The sequence below is a fragment of the Cucumis sativus genome, chromosome 3 (assembly GCF_000004075.3).
Source record: "Cucumis sativus cultivar 9930 chromosome 3, Cucumber_9930_V3, whole genome shotgun sequence".
Lineage (NCBI taxonomy): Eukaryota > Viridiplantae > Streptophyta > Magnoliopsida > Cucurbitales > Cucurbitaceae > Cucumis > Cucumis sativus.
The window spans coordinates 39,993,636-40,015,375 of NC_026657.2; the positions used below are offsets into that span (position 1 = coordinate 39,993,636).

At 33.0% G+C, this 21,740-nt stretch overlaps 5 protein-coding genes across 8 annotated transcripts; 4 read left to right on the top strand and 1 right to left on the bottom strand.

Moving 5' to 3' along the window:
• The first annotated feature begins 189 nt into the window (after positions 1-189).
• Positions 190-3,468, top strand: LOC101210161 (zinc finger CCCH domain-containing protein 12). Of its 3 annotated transcripts, none has more exons than XM_011654344.2 (3): positions 190-1,100; positions 1,265-1,670; positions 2,685-3,468. In XM_011654344.2, the coding sequence occupies exons 1-3, from the start codon at positions 729-731 to the stop codon at positions 2,924-2,926; spliced, it is 1,020 nt and encodes a 339-aa protein (XP_011652646.2). In that variant the 5' UTR covers positions 190-728; the 3' UTR covers positions 2,927-3,468. The 3 variants fall into 3 exon arrangements, with proteins under 3 accessions (XP_011652646.2, XP_011652645.2, XP_004136190.3); XM_011654343.2 differs by having other exon boundaries at positions 205-1,100; positions 2,649-3,468; XM_004136142.3 differs by having other exon boundaries at positions 208-1,100; positions 1,268-1,670; positions 2,649-3,468.
• A 1,525-nt stretch (positions 3,469-4,993) lies between these two features.
• LOC101218597 (RING-H2 finger protein ATL29) lies at positions 4,994-6,350 on the top strand. The gene has a single exon (XM_004136347.3). The coding sequence runs from the start codon at positions 5,096-5,098 to the stop codon at positions 6,134-6,136; it is 1,041 nt and encodes a 346-aa protein (XP_004136395.3). The 5' UTR covers positions 4,994-5,095; the 3' UTR covers positions 6,137-6,350.
• A 3,903-nt stretch (positions 6,351-10,253) lies between these two features.
• On the top strand, positions 10,254-13,538 carry LOC101210413 (transcription factor bHLH71). Its single transcript, XM_004136143.3, has 3 exons — positions 10,254-10,852; positions 12,033-12,488; positions 13,123-13,538. Exons 1-3 carry the CDS (start codon positions 10,439-10,441, stop codon positions 13,216-13,218), a joined length of 966 nt encoding a protein of 321 aa, XP_004136191.1. The 5' UTR covers positions 10,254-10,438; the 3' UTR covers positions 13,219-13,538.
• Positions 11,747-17,076, bottom strand: LOC101210656 (E3 ubiquitin-protein ligase Os04g0590900). 2 transcript variants are annotated; one of them, XM_011654345.2, is made up of 3 exons: positions 16,533-17,076; positions 15,114-16,310; positions 11,747-12,124 (listed from the first exon to the last, which is right to left on the bottom strand). In XM_011654345.2, the coding sequence occupies exon 2, from the start codon at positions 16,283-16,285 to the stop codon at positions 15,164-15,166; it is 1,122 nt and encodes a 373-aa protein (XP_011652647.1). In that variant the 5' UTR covers positions 16,286-16,310; positions 16,533-17,076; the 3' UTR covers positions 11,747-12,124; positions 15,114-15,163. The 2 variants fall into 2 exon arrangements, with proteins under 2 accessions (XP_011652647.1, XP_031738210.1); XM_031882350.1 differs by having other exon boundaries at positions 11,747-12,116; positions 15,114-17,076.
• Positions 17,077-19,867: 2,791 nt separating this feature from the next.
• Positions 19,868-21,338, top strand: LOC101218363 (protein TORNADO 2). The gene is made up of 2 exons (XM_004136346.3): positions 19,868-20,541; positions 20,853-21,338. The coding sequence occupies exons 1-2, from the start codon at positions 20,044-20,046 to the stop codon at positions 21,177-21,179; spliced, it is 825 nt and encodes a 274-aa protein (XP_004136394.1). The 5' UTR covers positions 19,868-20,043; the 3' UTR covers positions 21,180-21,338.
• Positions 21,339-21,740: the final 402 nt, after the last annotated feature.

Here is a 21,740-nt window from a genome sequence, read left to right on the forward strand (position 1 = left end):
AAAAAGTATATTAAACACTACTCAATTTATTAGAACTAAACTTGTAACTTTTATTAATACTATTGGCTTTTTAAAATGTTGCTAAAGTTTTTATGTTTAAATGTAGATGATTAGAAGATGAATGTCACTTCCAATTTGAAATCTTTGGAGATCATTAATTGAGAGAAAGGCATAAGATCTTGGGAGGAAAAGTTAATTGTTTTTTCTTTTTACAAAATAATAGGGTGGAGAGTTTGGAAATCCTTCTCTGTTCTGTTCTTTCTTCTTACAAGTTATCCCATCATTTCTATCGCACTTCAAATCTAACCTCTATTACTCTTATCTATTTTCCTTCCATTTTTAATACCCAACTACCCTTGTTTTTCGCTCACTTGTTCTTCTTTTCATCTTCATAGATCTCTCTCTTCTTCCTACTAACTCTTTTTTTTTTTTTTTCTCGCATTTCTTCTCTTCTTCGATCTGTTCTTTTGCTTTTTTTCTCCATTTTTGTAATGGGGTGGCCTAATTTTTCACCTTTCAACTTCCGGGAACTGTTGTTCTTTTTAGTTTGAAGAAACCCATTTGTGTATTCCTCTTCAAAAGTTTCCCAAAGCTGGAGAAACCTTTGGTAACCATGTCTCTGCAATTAGGGTTTTATGGGTGTTTTTTGTGTGTGACGATTTTGTAGCTTTTTGGATGTAATAATTTCTGGGTTTTTTCTTTTATCGTGGTGGGTGTGATTATTTGGAATGGATTATAGTGGAGGAAACGTGGTTCACGTGATCTCTGGGACGAGCAATGAGAATTGGCCAGGGGAAGTTTGGGCTACGGAAGATGAATACAGAGCTTGGAACAATGGCGGTGATGGGTCTGTTGATACGCCTTCCAATTCGAGTTATGATCAAAGGCAATCTCAAAGCCGGTCCGGTAGCGAACCCCCAAACAAAAAATCCAGAAGCTCACAGGATGTTACATCTTCGAATCGATCGAAAGCGATCGGAAAAATGTTTTTCAAGACCAAACTCTGCTGCAAATTCCGTGCTGGAACTTGTCCTTACATCACAAATTGCAATTTCGCTCATAGCATTGAGGAGCTCAGGCGACCACCACACAATTGGCAGGTATTAGGATTGGTTCTTAGTTAATAGTTGAGATTTTCTTTTGTTATTTGCTTTCTTTAATTGTTAGCTTGATAGTTGAAATCCATAGTTGGGGTAGTTCAGTTCTGTTACGAAATTGGTTGAATATAATATCATGAGTTCCTTATTGCACTGAGTCTTGTCAGCAGGAAATTGTGGCCGCCCATGAGGAAGAGAAGGCGGTATTATCGGAGCCAAGGGAGGAATTTCAAATTCCTTCACTTGGGACATCGAATTTTGGTTCTGAATCGCAGAGGTCGTATAAAGGTCGACACTGCAAGAAGTTTTACACAGAGGAGGGGTGTCCGTATGGGGATAGTTGTACGTTTCTTCATGATGAGCAGTCAAAGAATCGAGAGAGTGTAGCAATAAGCTTGGGTCCTGGTGGATACAGTGGTGGTGGTGGTGGTGGTGGTGGAGGTGGTGGTGGTGGTTCAGGAAATGGATCCAACACAAAGCCTTCAAATTGGAAAACAAGGATTTGTAACAAGTGGGAGTTGACAGGATATTGTCCATTTGGGAACAAATGCCATTTTGCTCATGGTGCTGCTGGTATGTTCCCTCGTAGTTTCCTCTCTCTCTCCCTTTGGTAATGAAATGATTGTAAATTTGTAATATGATTCTACATTTTAAAGGGAAATGTTCCAATAAAGAAAGATTATGTCTCTACAGTCTCTCAGTGATTGTTGGTGTGTGATTAGATGGAATCTACATGAAATCACTACTTAGGTTATTAGTATATAATATCCATTGCTGTTCAACACTTAGTCTGTCGGTGCTCAACACTTAAGGCCCAAGCCATGGATGAAGATAATCTTTCTAATATCTTTGAAAGAAATTGGTCTTATGATACGCTATAGGTTATGGTTACCTCTGCTCAATCTTGCTTGACTTTCGTTGTGATTTTATAGAAAAATGGTTCCTTGTGTAGCCTAAGCTTGTTTCTTTAGTATCTACACATGCATATGACATAAATCTTTAATCGAGTCCATTTACTCCCCATACTTCCTGTTTAATTCTGTATTGTTTTACTTTAACAATGTAAGATTTTCTTTCAACTTGCAAGATTCTGAAATCAACTGAAGAGTTTGTAGATACCATTGTTAAACATTCTAGTGAAGATTTTTTCGGATTCAATCTAGAATATTAAATGACTTTGGAGAATATAAGGAAATTTTTAAGATTCTATAATGCTATTGTTCATTAAATACATCTTGTCAATTAATACAAAAAAGAATCAATTTTACTTGGGGAGTGTTTTCAGAAAGTATAGAATTCTAGTTGAGTATTTTTTATGAGAACTTGTTGTCAGGCTCATGCATATATATCTAACTAGCCTTTATTCTTTCCCATGATTTTTGATGCTTTTGTTTCTTTGAGTCACCCAGATTTATGTCAACTTTGATGTAGCCATATAGGTTGAGTCGGTTAACCGATTAGGATATTGTTGTGTCTTGTTGATCAAAAGGAACGTTGAATGAGTTCTTTAGTTTTAGTGCTTTTAGATTTAATACTTTGAATTAACCACAGAATTGCACCGTTATGGCGGTGGGCTTATGGAGACAGAAACTAGAGACTCTTCAGCTGCACCTCCTGACCTGAAGCAGGGTGTATTGCCAAAAGCTCCTGGCGATACTTTGGTTGCTTCTGTTCCTTCAGCACCTCATTCAGATGTTTACCATGTGGTGGTTCCATCACAGAGGTCGACCATTGTAATTCAAAGGCCAGGGCAGAGAACTCATCAGAAGTGGAAGGGTCCCGATAAAATCAGTCGGATATATGGTGATTGGATTGATGACATTGAATAATAGGTATCCAAGTGATCGCTGAACGTGAATAACGAGAACTTAAAAGTTCCATAGTTAACAGACATTGTGATGGACTTGGTGGTCTCTCATAAGCATTTGGCAGATGAAGATTCTGTTTGTTCGGGTTAAGTTTCGATTGGTTCTTTTCTTATTCTCGTCCTCAACCCCACTTCAGTTCGGAGGTTTGAGAAAATTGAAGCACATGGTCTTTATCTGTTAGAGTTGTTATCTTCTGTAGTTAATGTAATCTTTTTTCTTCTAAAGAAAAGAAAAATGTATGAATGTCATCACCACCCCTTCTTAGTTCATAATTGATTAATTCTTGTGCGTTCTGGGAAATGTTTAACCTTATTGTAATTGGGAATATGAGTCCTTCAAATGAGGCAGGGTAGCAATTTTTATACATTGACATTGTGATTGCTGAGGTTCCCACATTGTAGTGTTGGTAGTTAGACTGTTACATTGTTTCCCCTTTTTTGTATAATGTGTTGTAGATTACAATATTCTCTTTACAGATATTTCATCTATCCTTCTTTCTCTCATTTGTCATGTTTGCTGTTGATATTGGATGCTTTGTCTCTTTGCAATGTTTGTAAGTGTTTAACTTTCTTGAATTGAATGTTATTTGCAATTAACATGGAGAGAATTATGAAAATTCAGGACTTTGGTGTGCTTTGAGATAACTATGTTCGTCAATTTTACACTTAAACCTTTTCTTTTATCAAAAAAGTAAACAAAAAAAATAAAGTGTTTCTTTAGATAGTCAAAGGTAAGGGTTTTTGTCATAACATGTGAATCAGTTTGTTTGTTTGTTGAGAAATTAACTGTGTAGAAAAGAAATTTTAGGTAACAGAGATTTTGTTGGGTTACAACGAAATGGTTTTCTTTGTTTTTCCCCCTCTTTATAATCATACAAATGTTAGAGTTTGAATGCCCCATGAAACTTTTAGAAAATCTACTGCCAAGTTAGGAATTCTTTGGTATCAAAATCAACATTTTTACATGTTTTCTGTTCAGTTGTTGGTGATATTCCTATTTTATTAGTAAGATAGGAAACTATTTAGAGCAATAAAAAAAACTCATTAACCTTATAAGATAGATGTGTTACTTTCTTCATTTTCAACTAGTTTTGATATGAAATCACATCCTTTCAAATTAAGTGTTGCAATAGTGTCATCCTCGATTGACAAAATCATCTCTATGAAGGATTATCCATTGGCCAACATGGTAGGATTTCATGTCTCTTATGAGTTGCTTCAATTTTGTTTTCTTCTTCTTTACAAGTTCATATTTTATGTTTATGTTTATAATGGTGGTGGAAATGAAACAAAAGTCCCACATTTATTAGATAAGAGAATGATTATATATATAAGTGATGACAACTATCTTTCTTTGTATATGATATCTCTAAGATAGACCATTAAAAATTTTTGTTTGGATTTGGAACTAAAACAAGTTTTAGCATTCTTAATAATTAATTGATCTTCTCAATTAAAAGATCCACGAAAATATTAATTATTTGCGACCTACTCTAGTAGTCCTAACATCCAACTTTATCCATGTTGTAGTAGATGGTTTGGGTTATTTAGGGTACCCGGATAGCTTCTAAATTTTGATATGATGGATAACATTGCAAATAAATAAAGTACCAAATCTCTAGGGTTTAGAAGATATAAATATCAACAAAATAGAAAAGGGGTATACCCTATGGAATGAAGTAAACGAGAGAAATGGGGAATGGAGGTGATGAGTGTTGATAAAAGGTTTTTGTCCATATACTTAAAAAGTACAAATGGTTACAATATTATTGATGAAACAAAATGTAAAAGGTTTGGTGGCATTTGATGGTGTGTGGTAGTAGGAGAAATTTAGGGGAAATGCATGAGGTGGAGGTGGAGTTTTTGAAGGTTTTGCATGTGTGAGGAGTAGCCACACATGTTGAACAAAAAGGAAAATAGAAGCCACATTAAAAGGAGAGAAAAAAGGAATGTGTGTTGGTCATGAAAGGAATGGAGTATAAAAGGATTCTGTCTCTAATTATGGAAATGGTGATTGTGGATGATAGTTTTCCTCAATTTCTCCATCTCCATTACCTTAAACACCAATGCTATCAATCTATTAATGAAAGCAACTCATTTATAACAACAAGGAGGAGCATGAGGATACAACATGAGTTTCTTTATTAACTCTCATTCTTCTTCTTCTTCTTCTTCTTCTTCCTCCTCTTCTTGTTCTTCTTCTTCTTCCTTCCCCCTCCATGTGTTCTTCCGGCCGATGTCCACTGATTTCTCTCGTCCCCCTTTTCCCACTAACGACCATTCTTCTCCTCCTCTCACCATTATCCTCACTCTCATCCTCCTTGCCTTTCTCCTCATCGGATTCTTTTCCATCTACTTTTGTCGTTGCATTATGGAGTCTCTCCTTCACTCTCGCAATCTTCGACGTTCCCCTTCTGGTAACCTCCTCCACCCTACCTCTGATTCCCCTGCTCCTCATCCAGGCCTTGACCCTCTTCTCATCAACTCCTTCCCTACTTTCCCTTACTCCGGTATCAAGGAGTTTCGTAGTGATAAAATCGGATTAGAATGTGCAATTTGTTTGCTTGAATTCGACGACGATAGCTTCCTTCGTCTCCTCACTAATTGTTGCCATGTCTTCCATCAAGAATGCATTGATCTCTGGCTTGACTCTCACAAAACCTGCCCTGTTTGTCGTCGGGACCTCGACTCCGTATCCCCTAGAGATTCTTCCGATAAGCCGATTGATCCTGATTCTAACACTGATAATCCACCACGAATTTCCCATCATGAATCTATTGAAGATGCGATTAGTATTGACATTGATGACGACATAGACGACGTCATCGGCGATGCCGATGAAGATCACCGCCCCTCTGTTTGTTCGGAGAAGGGAAAACAGGGTATAACAAAAACAGAGGAGGAGAAGGAGAAGGAGAAGGAATTAGAGAGATTCAAGAGATTTTCGAGGAGCCATTCGACAGGACATTCGATAGTGAAATCAAGAAGAGAAGGGGAAGATAAACATAAGTTGATACTACCGGAACATATAAAGATTAAGATCATTAGAGGGCATAATTGGACAGGAAGTTGTGTGACTTTTGATGAGTTCTTGCGTAATTCTGGCAATGGTGGTGGGTTTTCAGAGCTTTCTGAATCTAATGATCGACCTAACTTACCGAAGCCGCCATGATTAACTTTATCTATCACTTTGATTCTTCTCTTATTCAGTTTATCAGTTTTGTTGTGATGTATTGAGATTTGTAACTATAAAAAGAGTTTTGATATTTTTTTTCTTTTTCTTTCTAAAACAGAGTAGTGGTTTTCCTTTTAGGTTTGTTCTCAAAGGACTTTCTTTTTTTATTGAAAAGAATTGTAATTCATAGAAGATATCATATATTATTCAATGAGATATATGTATAGTTCTATGCTGATTCTTTTTTGATAATGTGATTACGAAAGATTAATGAGCAAAAATGGTTGATAGAAATTTGGATGAGTTGAGACTTAAAATGTACGTCCACATGACTTGAAACTATGAGATTGTATAGTGATTTTAATTTTTGCTTTAGGGCATTGTCACACTCTTGTCTAGTTTTTGTTCCACCATTTTAACAACTTATGTTTAAGAAGGTTTGAGGATAAGGTTGCAATGGTGAAAAGCGTTTGGAGAGTACTTTTACTAACAAATGACAAGTCGGTTGGTTTTGTTTTTTAAGTGATTATGAAACGTTAATGAAGCTAAATGGATGATAGAAATTTTTTCTTAAAATACTAATGAATTTAACTACTTGTTTAAGCCAGAAAAGTTTAGCTCAAGTAGACATTAGAGCGTATTAGTAATAACTAGTCTGATACCACTTCCAATTATACATAATTTAAATACAAACAACAAAGTTAAAATAAATAATTATTGTAATATAGCATTTTTGGTTAAATATGTTGTGAGTTTTATTGAGTTGAAGTTCAAATAAATATAAAATGAAAAAGTTATATATGTATATATTGATATAAGACTACAAAGTTAGGTTAAATTGATTTTTCTAAAGGAAGCAAGACTTTCTTAAAGAGGGAGAATATAAAGCAATTTGTAGGGAGCGATACCAAAACACATGACTATACCTTCATTCATCACTCAAACATTGCATATGCACATGAAATTAAGTTTTTGGCATATATATAAATATTATGAATCCAATTTCATTGGTGTAGAGACTATATATATCCTATCCACCCAACATTGCGAGTAACCTACACGATATTATCTATAAAAGGTATGATATAGATAAAAAAAAACAGTTTTCAAATACAAAGTAAAACCTTGATCATCACCAAGGTTTCACGGATCCTCGAAGTGAAGACTTCATTTTTATGTGACGATGAGATGTATCTTTTTATAGAACGTGACTAGAGCTTATCAAAAGTATTTTCATCTTTCACCTTTGACATAGTTTTAGAAAATTCTTTGAAACAGGTGATTTTCTTAGTATTCCTTGTTTGTGAGATAACCATAGGAATTTAAATGACTTTTTTCCTCTTACCGAAAATTTCTCCTGATTGTATTACTTTTTTCAAATTTTATATTCTCGAAATCATGTAATCTTTCCCAAACCCAAATATCATACCAAAATCTTACATAATCTTTTTCAATTCTTATCCAAATTCCAATTTCCAAATAAATTTATGTGGATTATTTTAGGTTGGATTTTGGAAAAGGAGAAATGTGATTTATAAATTTTGTAGCCATAAGTTTCTTTTTTAAGATTAGACTTTTCCTTCTAGAAAATAACTACCAATCATGTGTGTATTAAATATGATATAATATAGATTGAATATTATTGTTGGAGCAATGTATAAGATATAGTTATTCATGAGTTGGTATATATGTAAAGTCCAAAGTGGAGGATAAGGATGATAGTTGAAAGTGTATTTGTTTTCATACCATTTTGTCTTTAAATTAAGAAAATATGATGATAAGGAGAGATTGAAAGAAGAAGCAGGAAAGCAAGAAGATAAAGTTGAAGTGAAATAACGAAAGGATTGTGATGTAAAGGCCCGTTAATTAGTGAAAGCCGAAGTCCAATAATATTCTAAAAAAAAGAGCCATTCTATTCATTCATTTGGTCTAAGGATATTAAGGGATGACAAATGAATATGAATGTGAAAACCAATTGAAATAATAGATGTAATAAAAGGTTTAAATTTATGAAAGTGTAAAATAAGGAAATGCAAAGAGAAATAATAAAAGAGAATGGAAGGTGATGGTCCCAATTCCAATAACATGCAATATTTAGAATTCCGACCACTTGTCAACCTCTTATTATTATTTTGAATTGCAAAGTTTATAAAAAGAATTTGATGCACACAAAATTACAAAAGAACACAGCTCATTGGTATAATTTTGTTTTGCATATGAAATTGTAAGATAAAAAAGTAATTAAGGCCCCACGTATTAAATAATAAAAAGTTTGGAATTATATGTGTAATATTAAGGAGGAGAAAAGAAAGGAATGAAAGGGGGGAGGGGGAGTGAGAGGAGATTGTAGTTTTGTTTTGGAAGGCTAAGAGAGGGGGGGTGGTGGTGGTGGTGGTGCTGATGCTCAGTGGTCACATGGGATTAGGGCTGACACAATTGGACCACTCTTTTCTTCTTTTCTTCTAACTCTTTTTTCTTTTCTTTTCTTTTCATTCTCTTTTTATAACCCTAAAATCAATTTCAATTTCAATTATATCTATTTTTCTTTTTTATTCTCATTCTCTCTGCTCATCATTTAATGAATATACACACAATATCATCATATCATGTCTTTTCAAAACAATTTAACTATATATACAATTCATCATTTACCCTTTACTCTTATTTATTGTTCTATTTTCATACCAATTTACAGGTTGTTCTATTTCTTTTTATTTATTTAATAAACCAAACCAAAATTTGAATTTCGTTAATAATTGTTTAACTATTGTGTATTTTTTTTAAAAATGCAAATTATTGTTATTTTTTTAATAAAAAAAATGGTACAGAACATAGATTTTAATGAATGTTTTGTTTCTTTATTAGTTTTTGAAATTTGTGCTTGTCTTGTCCATATTTAGATTTCATTGGAAACTATATATATATATGTTTTAAAATTTAAAATTTTGATTTTGATTTTGAAATCCTAATGAATAAATGTGGTGCTTACCGACTTGATTTTGAAAAATAAAAAATCTAAAACTTCCGGTAGTTTCTAAACTTTACATATTATTTAGGATTGATAAATTGATTGATAGTCAAATTTGTTTATAAATTATATATGTTGTGTATATTGAAATTTGATAATTAAGTTTAATAAAAAGATTTCAAGATAATAAGACTACACATTCTATACTAAGTTTCAGGAACTTAACTATTACAAATTTAAGACTAAAGTTAATGTTTAATTTGTATATGACATGGATTCTTTTTTAAATTGTTTAAATAAAAGACTAGATATCCACTCACAACTCATCTCTCGATCAATCTAAGTATATAGCTCAAGTTGCGAAATCCACAGTTAATCAATACAAACAATTGTAAAGTTTGACACATGCATGCACAAATATACATGGTTCATCACTAACAGCAGTGTATTAGCTAAATCTACAAGTACAGGAAAAGAACAAATATTATTAGAGAAAAAGTTTCAAAATACAATACGAAATCACAAGGTTAAGAGAGTTTATATATTGCACTTCTCTAAACTCTATAGTCAGAATTAGAAATAACTTGATATACTCAATTACGAAATTTCATTTTTCAAAACCTTGAGGTCAACGAAATTCGATACTAAGTCGTTCGTAGTGTCACAAAACAAAATCAAGGTTTTTGAGTAAAGACATCATTATTAGTAATTCAAAATGAAAGAACAAAAGAGATGACTAATTGAAAATGAAAGAACAAAAGAGATGACTCGACCCAAAATTAAGGATTGAGAAAAGAAAAGAAATAAGGTATGAAAGATTTAAATGTGGAAGGAGAAAGAAATAAGTATAGATGCAAATAATATTAAGAATTTGGTAATGAAGTTGAGAGCATCTAAAACACAACTTTTGCTAAGTTGTCCCTATACTTATTTCTATATGGATCATTTGGTCCCCTCTCACACACATTTCTATCTCTCTCTCTTCTCTGTCCAAACTGCCCCAATGTTTTGGCACTTTCTATGATCATACCAATGACTAAAAAGAAAATACTATATATCAAAGTAATATATAGTTTCTTACTTTTTTGTTTACATGAAATAAATATAAACAAAATGAAAAGAAAAATGGGGATAAATAGACAATAGAGATATCAATCCAATTCTGCCCCTCTCTCACGTGCAACCCTTCTATATACCTCTTTCCTTTTACATTACCCTTTTCACAATTTTACATTTCTTTCAATCTTCTTCTTCTCATTCATCCTCTTCTCTACATATTACAACATCCAAAGCCTAAGATCCTCAATAACCTTAAAGAAAAAGAGGAAAACATGAGTCTTGATGCTCTTTCTTCCAATGACTTGTTCAACTTCATCATCTACGACACGATCTCCGCAACGCCCAACACCTCCAATAACAACGTCGTCCCTCACCATGACTCCTCCGAGAACACTTTCCTATCCGACGACAAGTGCTCGAAACCCAATTCGCGAAAACGCTGCACGAGTGAGGTAGAGATTAGCAACCGAGTGGTGGTGCCATTGTCGACGACGACGACGACGACCACCACCACCACTCAACATGGGAAGAAGAAAAGAAAGAGAAAAGCAAAGGTTTGTAAGAACAAAGAAGAAGCTGAAACACAAAGAATGACACACATTGCTGTTGAAAGGAACCGCCGTAAACAAATGAATGAACATCTTTCGGTTTTACGTTCACTCATGCCAGAATCCTATGTTCAAAGGGTTTGTTTTCTTCTATTATTTGTCTCTTTCACTTTTCTTTTTAAATTTTTTAAATATATAACTCTTTGTTAAACTAATGCATGAGATTTGAATTAAACTTCATCATTATGTTATCATTAAATTCATAACCATTCTAACATCTTGAGGAGGGAAAAACAAAACTACTTATTCTGTTCATATTTTCGTTATTAATCCTCATTTATTTATCCTAAAAATAGAATCCAATTATTGTGATTTATTTTAAAGTTGAATTATTCATTTTTGTGAAAGGTTTGATTTTTTTCACACCCTTTTGAAAGTAGCTAGAACCCATCACTATTATCAAACATAAAAACCAAAAAAACTATATTAATTATTGCAAAAAAAATTGACCTCTCCTTCTAACCCCATTCATTATTGCATGGCCTTACAAAGAACTTAATTAAGGGTACTATATTATATATAATTAATAGCAAAGCATTTAATTAAACAATAATCATCTTGGTTAATAACAAAACAAAAGGCCAAAATATATATTAAGAAAGAAAAATAGGGTGCTTGGAATTGACAGATTCCATAGGAATCAGAGTTTGTAAAAGTCCTAAAATCATGATAGTTTCCAATGCCTAGATGCTATATTTTTCTTCTACACATAGCTTATTATATATTTATTATCATTATTTTAACCTCTTGGATAAATTTTTTTTTAATAACAATAATATTAAAATATAAGTTTTGAAACTTTTATTTATTTATTTAAATTGTGTCAGTCTAATCTTTAGGCTTAAAAAAAGGTTTCATTTTAAATAATATCCTCCTAGCATGCAATATCAATATGAAGCTAATGATGATGGAAACACAATCAAACTTAAATTAAGTAACAAAACTAAAAAGTTTAAAATAAAATACCATTTTGATCCTAATCATTCCATTGAATCATAAATTTAATTTAATGTTTCCTACTTTTAATATACTGTTGACTTTTATAAGCTTTTTTATTATACAATAATAATGTACTTTCTTCACTATCATTAATATTTAACCAAATATTTAACCAAATTCGACAAACGTAAGAGTACATGAACTAAAATAGAATTAGAACGGTATCAATCTAGAACGAGTGGTTTTTCTTTTTTCATTTTGAAAGCTTAATATCACTATTTAATATAGTAGTCTCTTGTGTGTTTAACATTATATGAAGGGTGACCAAGCCTCCATAGTAGGTGGTGCCGTTGAGTTTGTGAAGGAATTGGAGCATCTTCTGTCAACTTTAGAAGCCAAGAAGCTACAAATCTTACAACAAGAAGTAGATCAACATCAAGAACAAGAGATGAATGAAGATTCAAGGATAAGAAAAAATGATAATAATGATAATAACAATAAGTTGTTTTCATTTGCAAGTCTATTGATGAATAATTCAGATCAAAATAACTATTCATCACAATATTCAACAAAATACACATCAAAATCCAAAGCCTCTTCAGCTGACATTGAAGTCACTTTGATTGAAACTCATGCAAATCTTAGAATCCTCTCAACAAGAAGCCATAGACAACTCTTGAAGCTCATTGCTGGTTTGCAAGCTCTTCGTCTCACTATTCTTCATCTAAATCTCACTGATTTTCATCCATTGGTTCTTTACTCCATTAGCCTCAAGGTATGTCCTCTCTAATTATCATTTTATAGTCCTTAGTTAACTTTTAAGATGTCAATAGAACTTCCGTCGCTAGTTCTTCTTATTATTCTGTCACCTACTATCTATTTAATCGCTTCTGTATTTGAACAAATACTTTTCAAAATGTGTTAGTGTATTTGCAGATACTCGCGACATTTATTTAAAACAAACGCATCCAAAGTTCAGTGTTAATGGTTCAGGAGGAAGTAAAGAAAGAGTTATAGTCCTTCAAGTTTCCTTCTAAAATCTTCTTCTAGCCCCTTTTACAAAATCTCATGTCTTATCTTTTCTTGGCAATAAGTCAACTTTGGGTCCAGGACGTCATGAATGGGCTATAAGTGTATCAATCTAGTTGAGATACTACCTTCAATTGATCCCTCTCTTTAGACGTTCTTGCATAATTAACATGCAATTTTGGCCCCTAAACTTTAGTAACTTTGGACATGTTAGTAAATTTATTGAAAGTCGTAGTTATAAAAATAGAACATAAGTTTGAAAGTTGAAAGGGGACTAAAACAGAAATTTGGGACGAGAATGAAATTTGAATATATAATACATGACTTTATGACATTTTGAATGAAATGGGGAATTACATAATCTACTTATAATAATGCAGGTTGAAGAAGGATGCCAACTAAGATCAGTAGATGACATAGCAGCAGCAGCACATCATATGGTAAGAATAATTGAGGAAGAAGCCGTTTTATGTTAAAATGTAAACAATTCAAGAAAGAAAAAGAAAAAAAGCTAAGAGGTTTGAAATATGGAATCAAGCATTAAAATGCCAAGTTCTCTTCTCTCTGAGTGTGTGCATGTGGCTTGGTTTGATGCAATTTGTAAATGAATGTGTTTTTATGTAAGTTGATATTGTTTTGTAGCTATCAAAGGTTTTGTCTTTGTATGCCTTTAGTTTCTTTTTTTTCTTGAGACCACAGAAAAGGGAGAGAGGGACAGAGATGATAAGATAAAGTTGTCAAAGGGATTGGCCTTGGTTTCATCTCTCTTTCTTCCAATGCATTCATAAATTTCCCTCTCCCCTCCCTTCCTTTTTCATACAACTTTTCACCTCCCAACTTACTTAGGGTTTTCTTTTTTTTTTTGGGTAATTTTGTTTATGTTTTTCATTGGGTGACCCACTAACCCAAATATTGAGTTGATTTCTTTTTTAGAATTCAAGGTAAAAAGTCAATGTCCAAAGTAAATAAAGCAATTGTAAAGGAAGGATTTGTTTACTTAACAATGAAGTGAATACTGGTAAAATGCAAATACGGTAATTTAAAACATTTGCAATCACACTCCCTACAAAGTACTATTTAATTTGTGCTATATGAACACTGCAAATAGTCCTTCCTAATTCAATAATCGTAACGACACAACATTGGTTATAATGTAACTTAAGCCATCTAGTCATTAGGTACATCATATACTATTCTAGATGTACTTTTTATTAAGTGGTCACTTCCAATGTCTAATATGACCAGTACTTATTCAATAACTCTTACTTGCGACTTAATCAGGCTATTGAATTGAGAAACCTTCTAGTCTCACTCACACAGCTGGTTTTGTACTAGTATCATCATATCATAACTTTCTAGTCTTTTCTAAACAAGAAAGGGTTCAAGAGGTAAATATTTCAATTAAATTAACACATTCTTTAATACCCAATAGTATACCCTCGTCACACTCCCAAAAACAGATTTATTGAAATGCAAAAGAAAAAAAAAAAGTACCTTGATTGATTGATCCTATCATAACTTTGTTGTCTTAATTGATCAACAATGGGTCAGTATCAGTCCGTTTTTAGTAAAAGAAAATGTGAACCAACCGACTGGGCCGATTATTCTTTACAACTAAAAACCAACCCCGACTGATCAAAGTTAGTTCAGCTGATTTTGGTAGGTCCGATCGGTTTTCAATCTATCTGTGATCACCCCAGTTGATAATATATAATTTTAAAAATCACAACCATGATACTAACTTTTTGAGTTCTTAGCTTTTTCCAAAACTTATTTAGACAGTAATATGAAAAATAGAGAACAAGCTAGGTGTATTCATTTTGAAATAAATCTTGATTCTTGAATATGATGATGAGAATCATGAGAGGAGCAATCCTTTTCCCTCTCATATGGAGCCACAGTGTGCTACAATTATTGGGAAAAAGAAATGACATGCATATATACTTTTTAGCATTGAACAGAGAAAAAGCTGAAGCTAAAAGGGTTTATTTAAATTGTGCCATTCGATGCACAATTTTGTTTTATTATTGCTACTTTCTTCTCATTATCATCCTTTCTTATTTTGTTTCTTTATACACACCATTCTGTATTCTAATTAATTCTCCTGTCTTCTTCTCTACCAATATTATCCCTCAAGTCAGTTGTAATTTACTTGGCAAGTTCAGAGAGAGAAATAGAGAGATATTGTAATAATCTTCATAGAAGCAATGCAAAAGCAGTCAAATAATAGATGGAAGAAGAAACATACTGATGCATCAGACATATTTGTGACAGTTGAATGATAAAGCAAAAGCCATGGGTGATCTTTTCTTTCACTAAAACCAATAACCAACCATAAAGGGAAATCATTGAAAGCAGCTAAAGAACTCACATGGTATATGTTCATTTCGTAAAATCCTCTGTTGTGGTTTTTTTTTCTCATCAAAACTGCAAACCATTCTGATTCTGTGTTGTAAAATTTGGGACAGGGGCAATTCCCCTGTGTTCTCTCCCATGCTTGGTGAGAGAAAGTCTTCCACTTGAAAATGATCTCTTCATTGAAACAGGACTCATCACACAATGCAAGATTCTTTTTCTATGACTTGACCTACTGTCTTCTCCTACAGAATGTTTAGATGATCCGACATCACCTGAACTTCCTGCTTCATCAATACCTCCAAAATCATCTTCATTTAGACGTAGAACATCGGCAATAATAATATGGTTTTGGCTGCAATGATCCATTGAAATTGACCTTCTAATTTGCTGCAATCTTCCATCTCTAAGCTCAATGATAGTATCTCTTTTCTCCAGATTTCCAAGGTCGCTGAAAGCGCGAACCGAGTTCTTTCCATCCTCATTGCTAAAACTTTGTCCAGAATCTAGTGAAACAGCCTCATAGTCATTATCCTGAGAAGTCTCTGGCACGGTCTCGTTAGTTATGGGATATGCAGTGCTTGCAGGGAGTTGAACTGGAGAACCAGCATTGATAGAGATGATATTAGCACGACATAAGGGACAATTGGAGTGTGATTTGAGCCATGTATCAATGCATTGAAGATGAAAAGCATGGCTGCATTTAGGCAACAATCGAAGGCTTTCATCTTCTTGAAACTCACTAAGGCAAACGGAGCAATCAGAGCCTTCAACCAACCCATCTTCTCTCTTGTACTTGCAAACAGTAATGGACTTGATAAGTGCTTCATCCAAGCCAGTTGTGGCAACATGCCATGGCTCATGAAATGTTGGATTGTGATTATCTTCATATTCCTCACTTGGGTCATGATTTCCGGTTCCAGACAAACGATTTGTGTTGCCACAATACTTTGAAATAATGGTGTAATAGGTTACAAGAAGGAAAGCACTGGCCAGAATTCCAATAATTGCAATAACAAGAGGTGAAAAATGTGGGCCTGAATTATCTGGAAACTCCAAGGGTGGTGGAGGTGAAAACATGATATAGCACCATTGAGGACAATATACACTGCAGAAACCTTGAGAGCAATCTTTGTTGCTCATATATGGTATCCAAGTTTTAGGGTTGCCATACGACCCTGACCCCATCAATGTTTTAGGGAGAATCCAGACACTGTTACAAATTACAATCAACCCACCAATGCAACAGGAGAGAACTCCAGAGAAATGAGTTAATGTCTAACTAATTATACAAATTCCACAAAACATAGATCACATGCTTCCCCAGAACCCACCAAATTATTCAATGCGCCATTTCATCAAACAGTTGGTGGATGGAGACAACAGAAACAAGTGTTGAGAAGAGTTATCTTAGAAACAAACACATTAATATTACCTGAAGATGGAACTCCAATTGAACAGCCCTGAAAAAGTGATGGAATAAAACAAACAGAACAGAACATAAAGATTGTGGGACTCCTCAACTCCAATAAATCCTGCAATGGAAAAATGGGTTAGAAGGGAGTGGAAAAGCAGAGCAGAGGATGATGATGTAAATGAAAATGGGTAGTAATGTTTTTCAGTATCTATCTTTTTCTTTTTCTTTTTCCTTTTTTTTTTTTTTTTTTCATGTTGTTGGTGGTGGTTCTTGATTATCTTTTATCTCTCCCTCTTTCTGCTTTTGGGAAAAAACAGTTTGTTGACTAAGAGGTGATGATGCTGGTGGGGGAATTTATTAAAGTAATGAATGCTTTTTGGTATGGTTGAAGCTTAAGTTTGATGGGAGAGTTGTTCCAAGTTTAAACTTTTTCTACAAAGAAGAGAGTGATTGTGATTCATTCATAAATAGCAACCAAAAAAGAAGCATAAAAATTGGTTATTGCTCAGTCATTCCGGCGGTCACAGTTGGTAAAGCGGTTTCAGTGTTTGTATCAAAAAGCAAACCAACAAATCATTCAACTCTTCCCATCCACCATAATCAACCAACCAACTTCTTTTTCTTTTTTCTTTTTGGTTTGCAAAAATTATGAACACATCCAATTTTTCAAATGTTTTATTCACTGAATGAATTACGTTGAAAATGATAAAACTTAACCATATTCTATACTATAAAAGAAAAAAGAAAAGTATAAGAAGAACAAGAAAGTAGTAGTCATAGGAGATTCTCACTATGTTATGTTCTTTCATTCATCTTATCTTAAAAGGAATACAAATATTTTGGGTAAATTAAATGTGGCATATCAAAGTTGTGAAAAGGAACTATTTTTTCAAACAAATATTATAAACAATAATAATAATAATGTAAAGAGAACCTTATGACTTAGTAGTAAAGGAATTTGATGTAAAACTCCTCTCTCCTATTTCACAAATGCATCTCAAAGGCCATTTGTGGACCTTACAAAATTTCCTTTTGTGTGTGACATTAGAGAATAGAATATATTCACCCAATAGACCAAACAAGCTTAAAGCCTTCCCCCCCATTTATATCTGATGATAATGTACCTTTATCAAAATAGGGTCATATTTTCACATATATATTATCATCAACCTAATGTTTTGTGTAATCACAAGAATCTATCTATTTTTTAGCATAATGTGTTGTTTTAATCCTATTTTAACTCCTTCAAGTTCCAAGACTTCTTTTTTTCATTTTGGTTCTTAACCTCTTCAATCATCTTATACAATATTTATCGCTCTCCTTCGTGGGTTTGAAATATAATTAAGAAAGAATCAACAAGTAGAAATAAACATTAATTGGGGAAGAAAACTACAATGCATCATTTTGAACATGAAACTTTCCTAGACAACTTGACCGATCACCATTATCTTAGATTGTTAATTGATCCAAAAACTTAAATTGATGAGTGAAGACAAATTTAATACAATATATAACATACGTAAGCTTTTTTATTTTTCATTTTTCTATCCTTGAACTCAAAAAGTAATAATAGTTGTTTCCATCTCTTCACTTTTTAAAAGTACTCATTTTGAGCTCTTATATACATTTGTTTAATTAGTACTTATTCCATTCATCTTAAAATCGAAAAGTCAGTCAAAGGCAGGAGTGACTAAAACTTGGAAAAGGATCAAAGTGAAATGAACTAAAACCTATTGGAAGAAATATTAGAGGGGGGGTTTTGAATGGGATTAAGTATTGTAAGTGTAGGGTTAATGAAGTATATTATTAAGGGGGGGAGAATAAAGAAGAAAAGTGATCTGTGACCATGAAAGCAAAGGAAGGATTTGTAGATTTTGGAGGGTCAAAAAGTGCTTTTTGACTACAGAAAAAAAAAAAAAAAAGATAAGAAGAAGTGGGGTTTGTGTTAAGATTTTAATTAGAGCTTCCATTTTCTTTCTTTTTTTCCATCTCTCTTTTTGTGTAGTGTGCTTTTTATCTATCACATACTATGAATCTTGGACCATTTTCAACATCTCAAAATTTAAACATACCTTCTTTTGACTTTGTTTTTTGTATAGAGAGTGAGATTCTCCTTTGATTTTTTGAGTGTCCATTAAAAACATATGAATATGTACCATAGGAACCATTTGATATATATCACGTTAATGAATGGAGGGAATTAATGGACATTCTTAGTTTCTTTCTTCTTTTTTCCTCATAATATATATACTCATTTCAAGGAATACCATTTCATCAAAATTGTTAATTATTTTTCGGCCAAAATATAATGTTGTAAGTTTCAATTGTTTACGAATTAGGTCAAGTTAGATCAACTTAAGAAAGCCCACGTTATCCAATTTCAAAATTTTATTTTGTTATTTCTTTATGTCTCTTGTTTGGTAATTATTTTGAAACACTACTTCTTGTACTTTCAACTTTCTTCTTTTGTTATTTATATTTTACCAATGGTTTAAAGAAATAAGCTAAATTTCTTTAAATTAAAAAAAGAAAAAAAGTATATATATATATATATAGCTTACAAAATTTTGTTTTTATCTTTGAAATTTGACTAAGATTCAATCGTTGTATGTAACAAATATGAAAATCATTGTAAGACATACAAACAAAATAGACTTAACCAATTTTCAAATTTTATAAAAACAAAAAACGAAATAGTCACCAAATGAGATCTTAATTTATCCACAGTATATTATATATATTTCTTTCTTTAAAAGAAGAAAACACGAGAAAAAGAGAGACCTACCGTTCGAGATTAAGACAAACAAAACACAAGGAAACTAACCAGTCTAGAAAAAAAATAAAACCCAACACACAAAAAGAAAAGAAGCTACACTCACAATAAGGAGAAGAGTCATGTTTAACTTGATCCTTATAAAAGAAAACTTCATATACCACATAGAATGAGTAAAAATCTTAGGCCCTAACATGTAGACTAATTAGTTAAGGAGAATGTAATTAAGTTAAGTAGTACTATAAACACACAAACAAAAGTGTGGCAGCAATGGCTATGTTTGATGAAATTAAAAATGACCAAGAAAAATGGGCATATGATCAGTATATACTCAAATTCATGGTTGGGCATGCTGGTAATGCCAGCCCAATGAATATTAATCCAAAGGAACTAGGGGCTTGGTCCAAAAGTTCAACACCTACAAGTCTCAAACCAACTGTTTAAATTGGATTTGGTTCACTCCATAACTTAGGAAGATCACAAATATAAAGTAAATCCAAAACTTAGGAACGGAAAGGAATTTTTAAAAATAAAAAGTATTACTACAAAAGCACTCAACTTTTGATTAGCTAGCAAGCATACACTTATAACGCACAGTATCTCATCACATCTAAAAAAGACTGAATCCTAGTTTGAACACAAAGTGAAAAGAAGAAGAAAAGAAAGGTAATACTTTCATTGTTATTTGTACACTCTCTTACTATCTGAACACTCTCATTCTCATCCCTCCCCCACCCCAAAAAAAAGGAAAAAAAAATGGCACTAAACAAGACGGTAATGGGAGCCATAAACTTCATCGCCATGGTTGTATCAATCCCCATCATCGGTGCTGGAATCTGGCTCGCCACGCAACAAGACAATGCCTGTGTTCAAATCCTGCAATGGCCGCTCATCATATTCGGTGTCATTGTCCTTCTTGTTGCGGTTGCGGGGTTTATCGGAGCCTTTTGTCGCATCAATTGGCTACTCATTGCATACCTTGTGGCTATGCTCATTCTCATTGTCCTACTTGGTTGCTTGGTGGGTTTTATTTATATGGTTACTATTAGAGGGTCAGGGCATTTGGAGCCTAATAGAAGTTATTTGGAGTATCATCTTGAGGATTTTTCTGGGTTTCTTAGGCATAGAGTTCAAAGCTCTTTTAAATGGGATTTGATTAGAAGTTGTTTGAGTTCTTCTTCTATGTGTGCTGAGTTGAACCAAAGCTTTCGTTTGGCTCAGGATTTCTTTACTGCTCCCATTTCTCCTCTTCAGGTATGTACATTATTGTACCACACTTCTCTTACTAAGTACTTCTTTCTTTTTAATTTAGATTTTCCATAGTAAAGATTAAACTGACAGGAATTAAAATTTATAGTTCATGTACCTAAGTTGTTACAAATGGATAAAAGCTTTCAGATAAAATATATAATATTCGTCTAAACGATCAAAAGTTGAAAAATCTTCCTTTGATCCCACTAGTAAAACAAACAAACCCTAATTTCGGAAAGCAAAAGTGTGTGTGTTTTTTTGTTGTGTTGAAAATGGAATTGGTTTTTTTTTTTTTTTTTTTTTTGTTGAGACAGTCAGGATGCTGTAAGCCACCAACATTATGTGGATACACATTTGTGAACCCAACATATTGGATAATGCCTATAAACAATGCTGCTGATATGGATTGTTTGAAGTGGAACAATGATCAAACTCAGCTTTGTTACGGTTGTGATTCTTGCAAGGCTGGTTTGCTAGAGAGCTTGAAGAATCAATGGAGGAAAGCTGATATTATACTCCTTTTGTCTCTTATTGCTCTCATTTCTGTCTATATGATTGCTGCTTGTGTCTTTAGAAATGCCAAAACTCAGAAACTCTTTGATAAATACAAGCAAGGCCAACCACCCCAACCCTATATTTAATCCAAACCTATATGATCTTTGTGTAATTTTGGACCTTTTGTTTGAATATTTATCAACCAACCAATGGGATGTCTCTAATGTAATTCGAGATTTTAAGCGCTTGCTGTGTTATGTTGGAGAAAATTTCAAGTTTATGAGATATTTGAGAATTCTTTCCCATTACTATGTCGTTCGCATCACTTTTAAAACTAGTATATAGAAATAAAAAGACTTGGGATTAGAAATACGATCAAACGAAATTGAATGTTAGCTAGATAAAGAGATGATTATAGACATATAACTAGTAAACTCAATTATGTCCATTAGTACGAGATGTTTTGAGATGAATTGAAAAGTAAAATTATGGGTATTATTTATGGCAAAAAGGAATGGATGGAATGGTAAATTGAATGATTGGGGGTTGAAATTTGAGACAAAGGACATGATTTGAGGGAGGGAGCAGCACCGAAAGGTGATTAATGCTTTTGAAAAAATGGTGACAATATTATAATTATTATGGAACCATAGGCCAGAGGATGACTTTTTTGCACCAAGCTGCTATATGCAGCCTTTTTTTGGGGT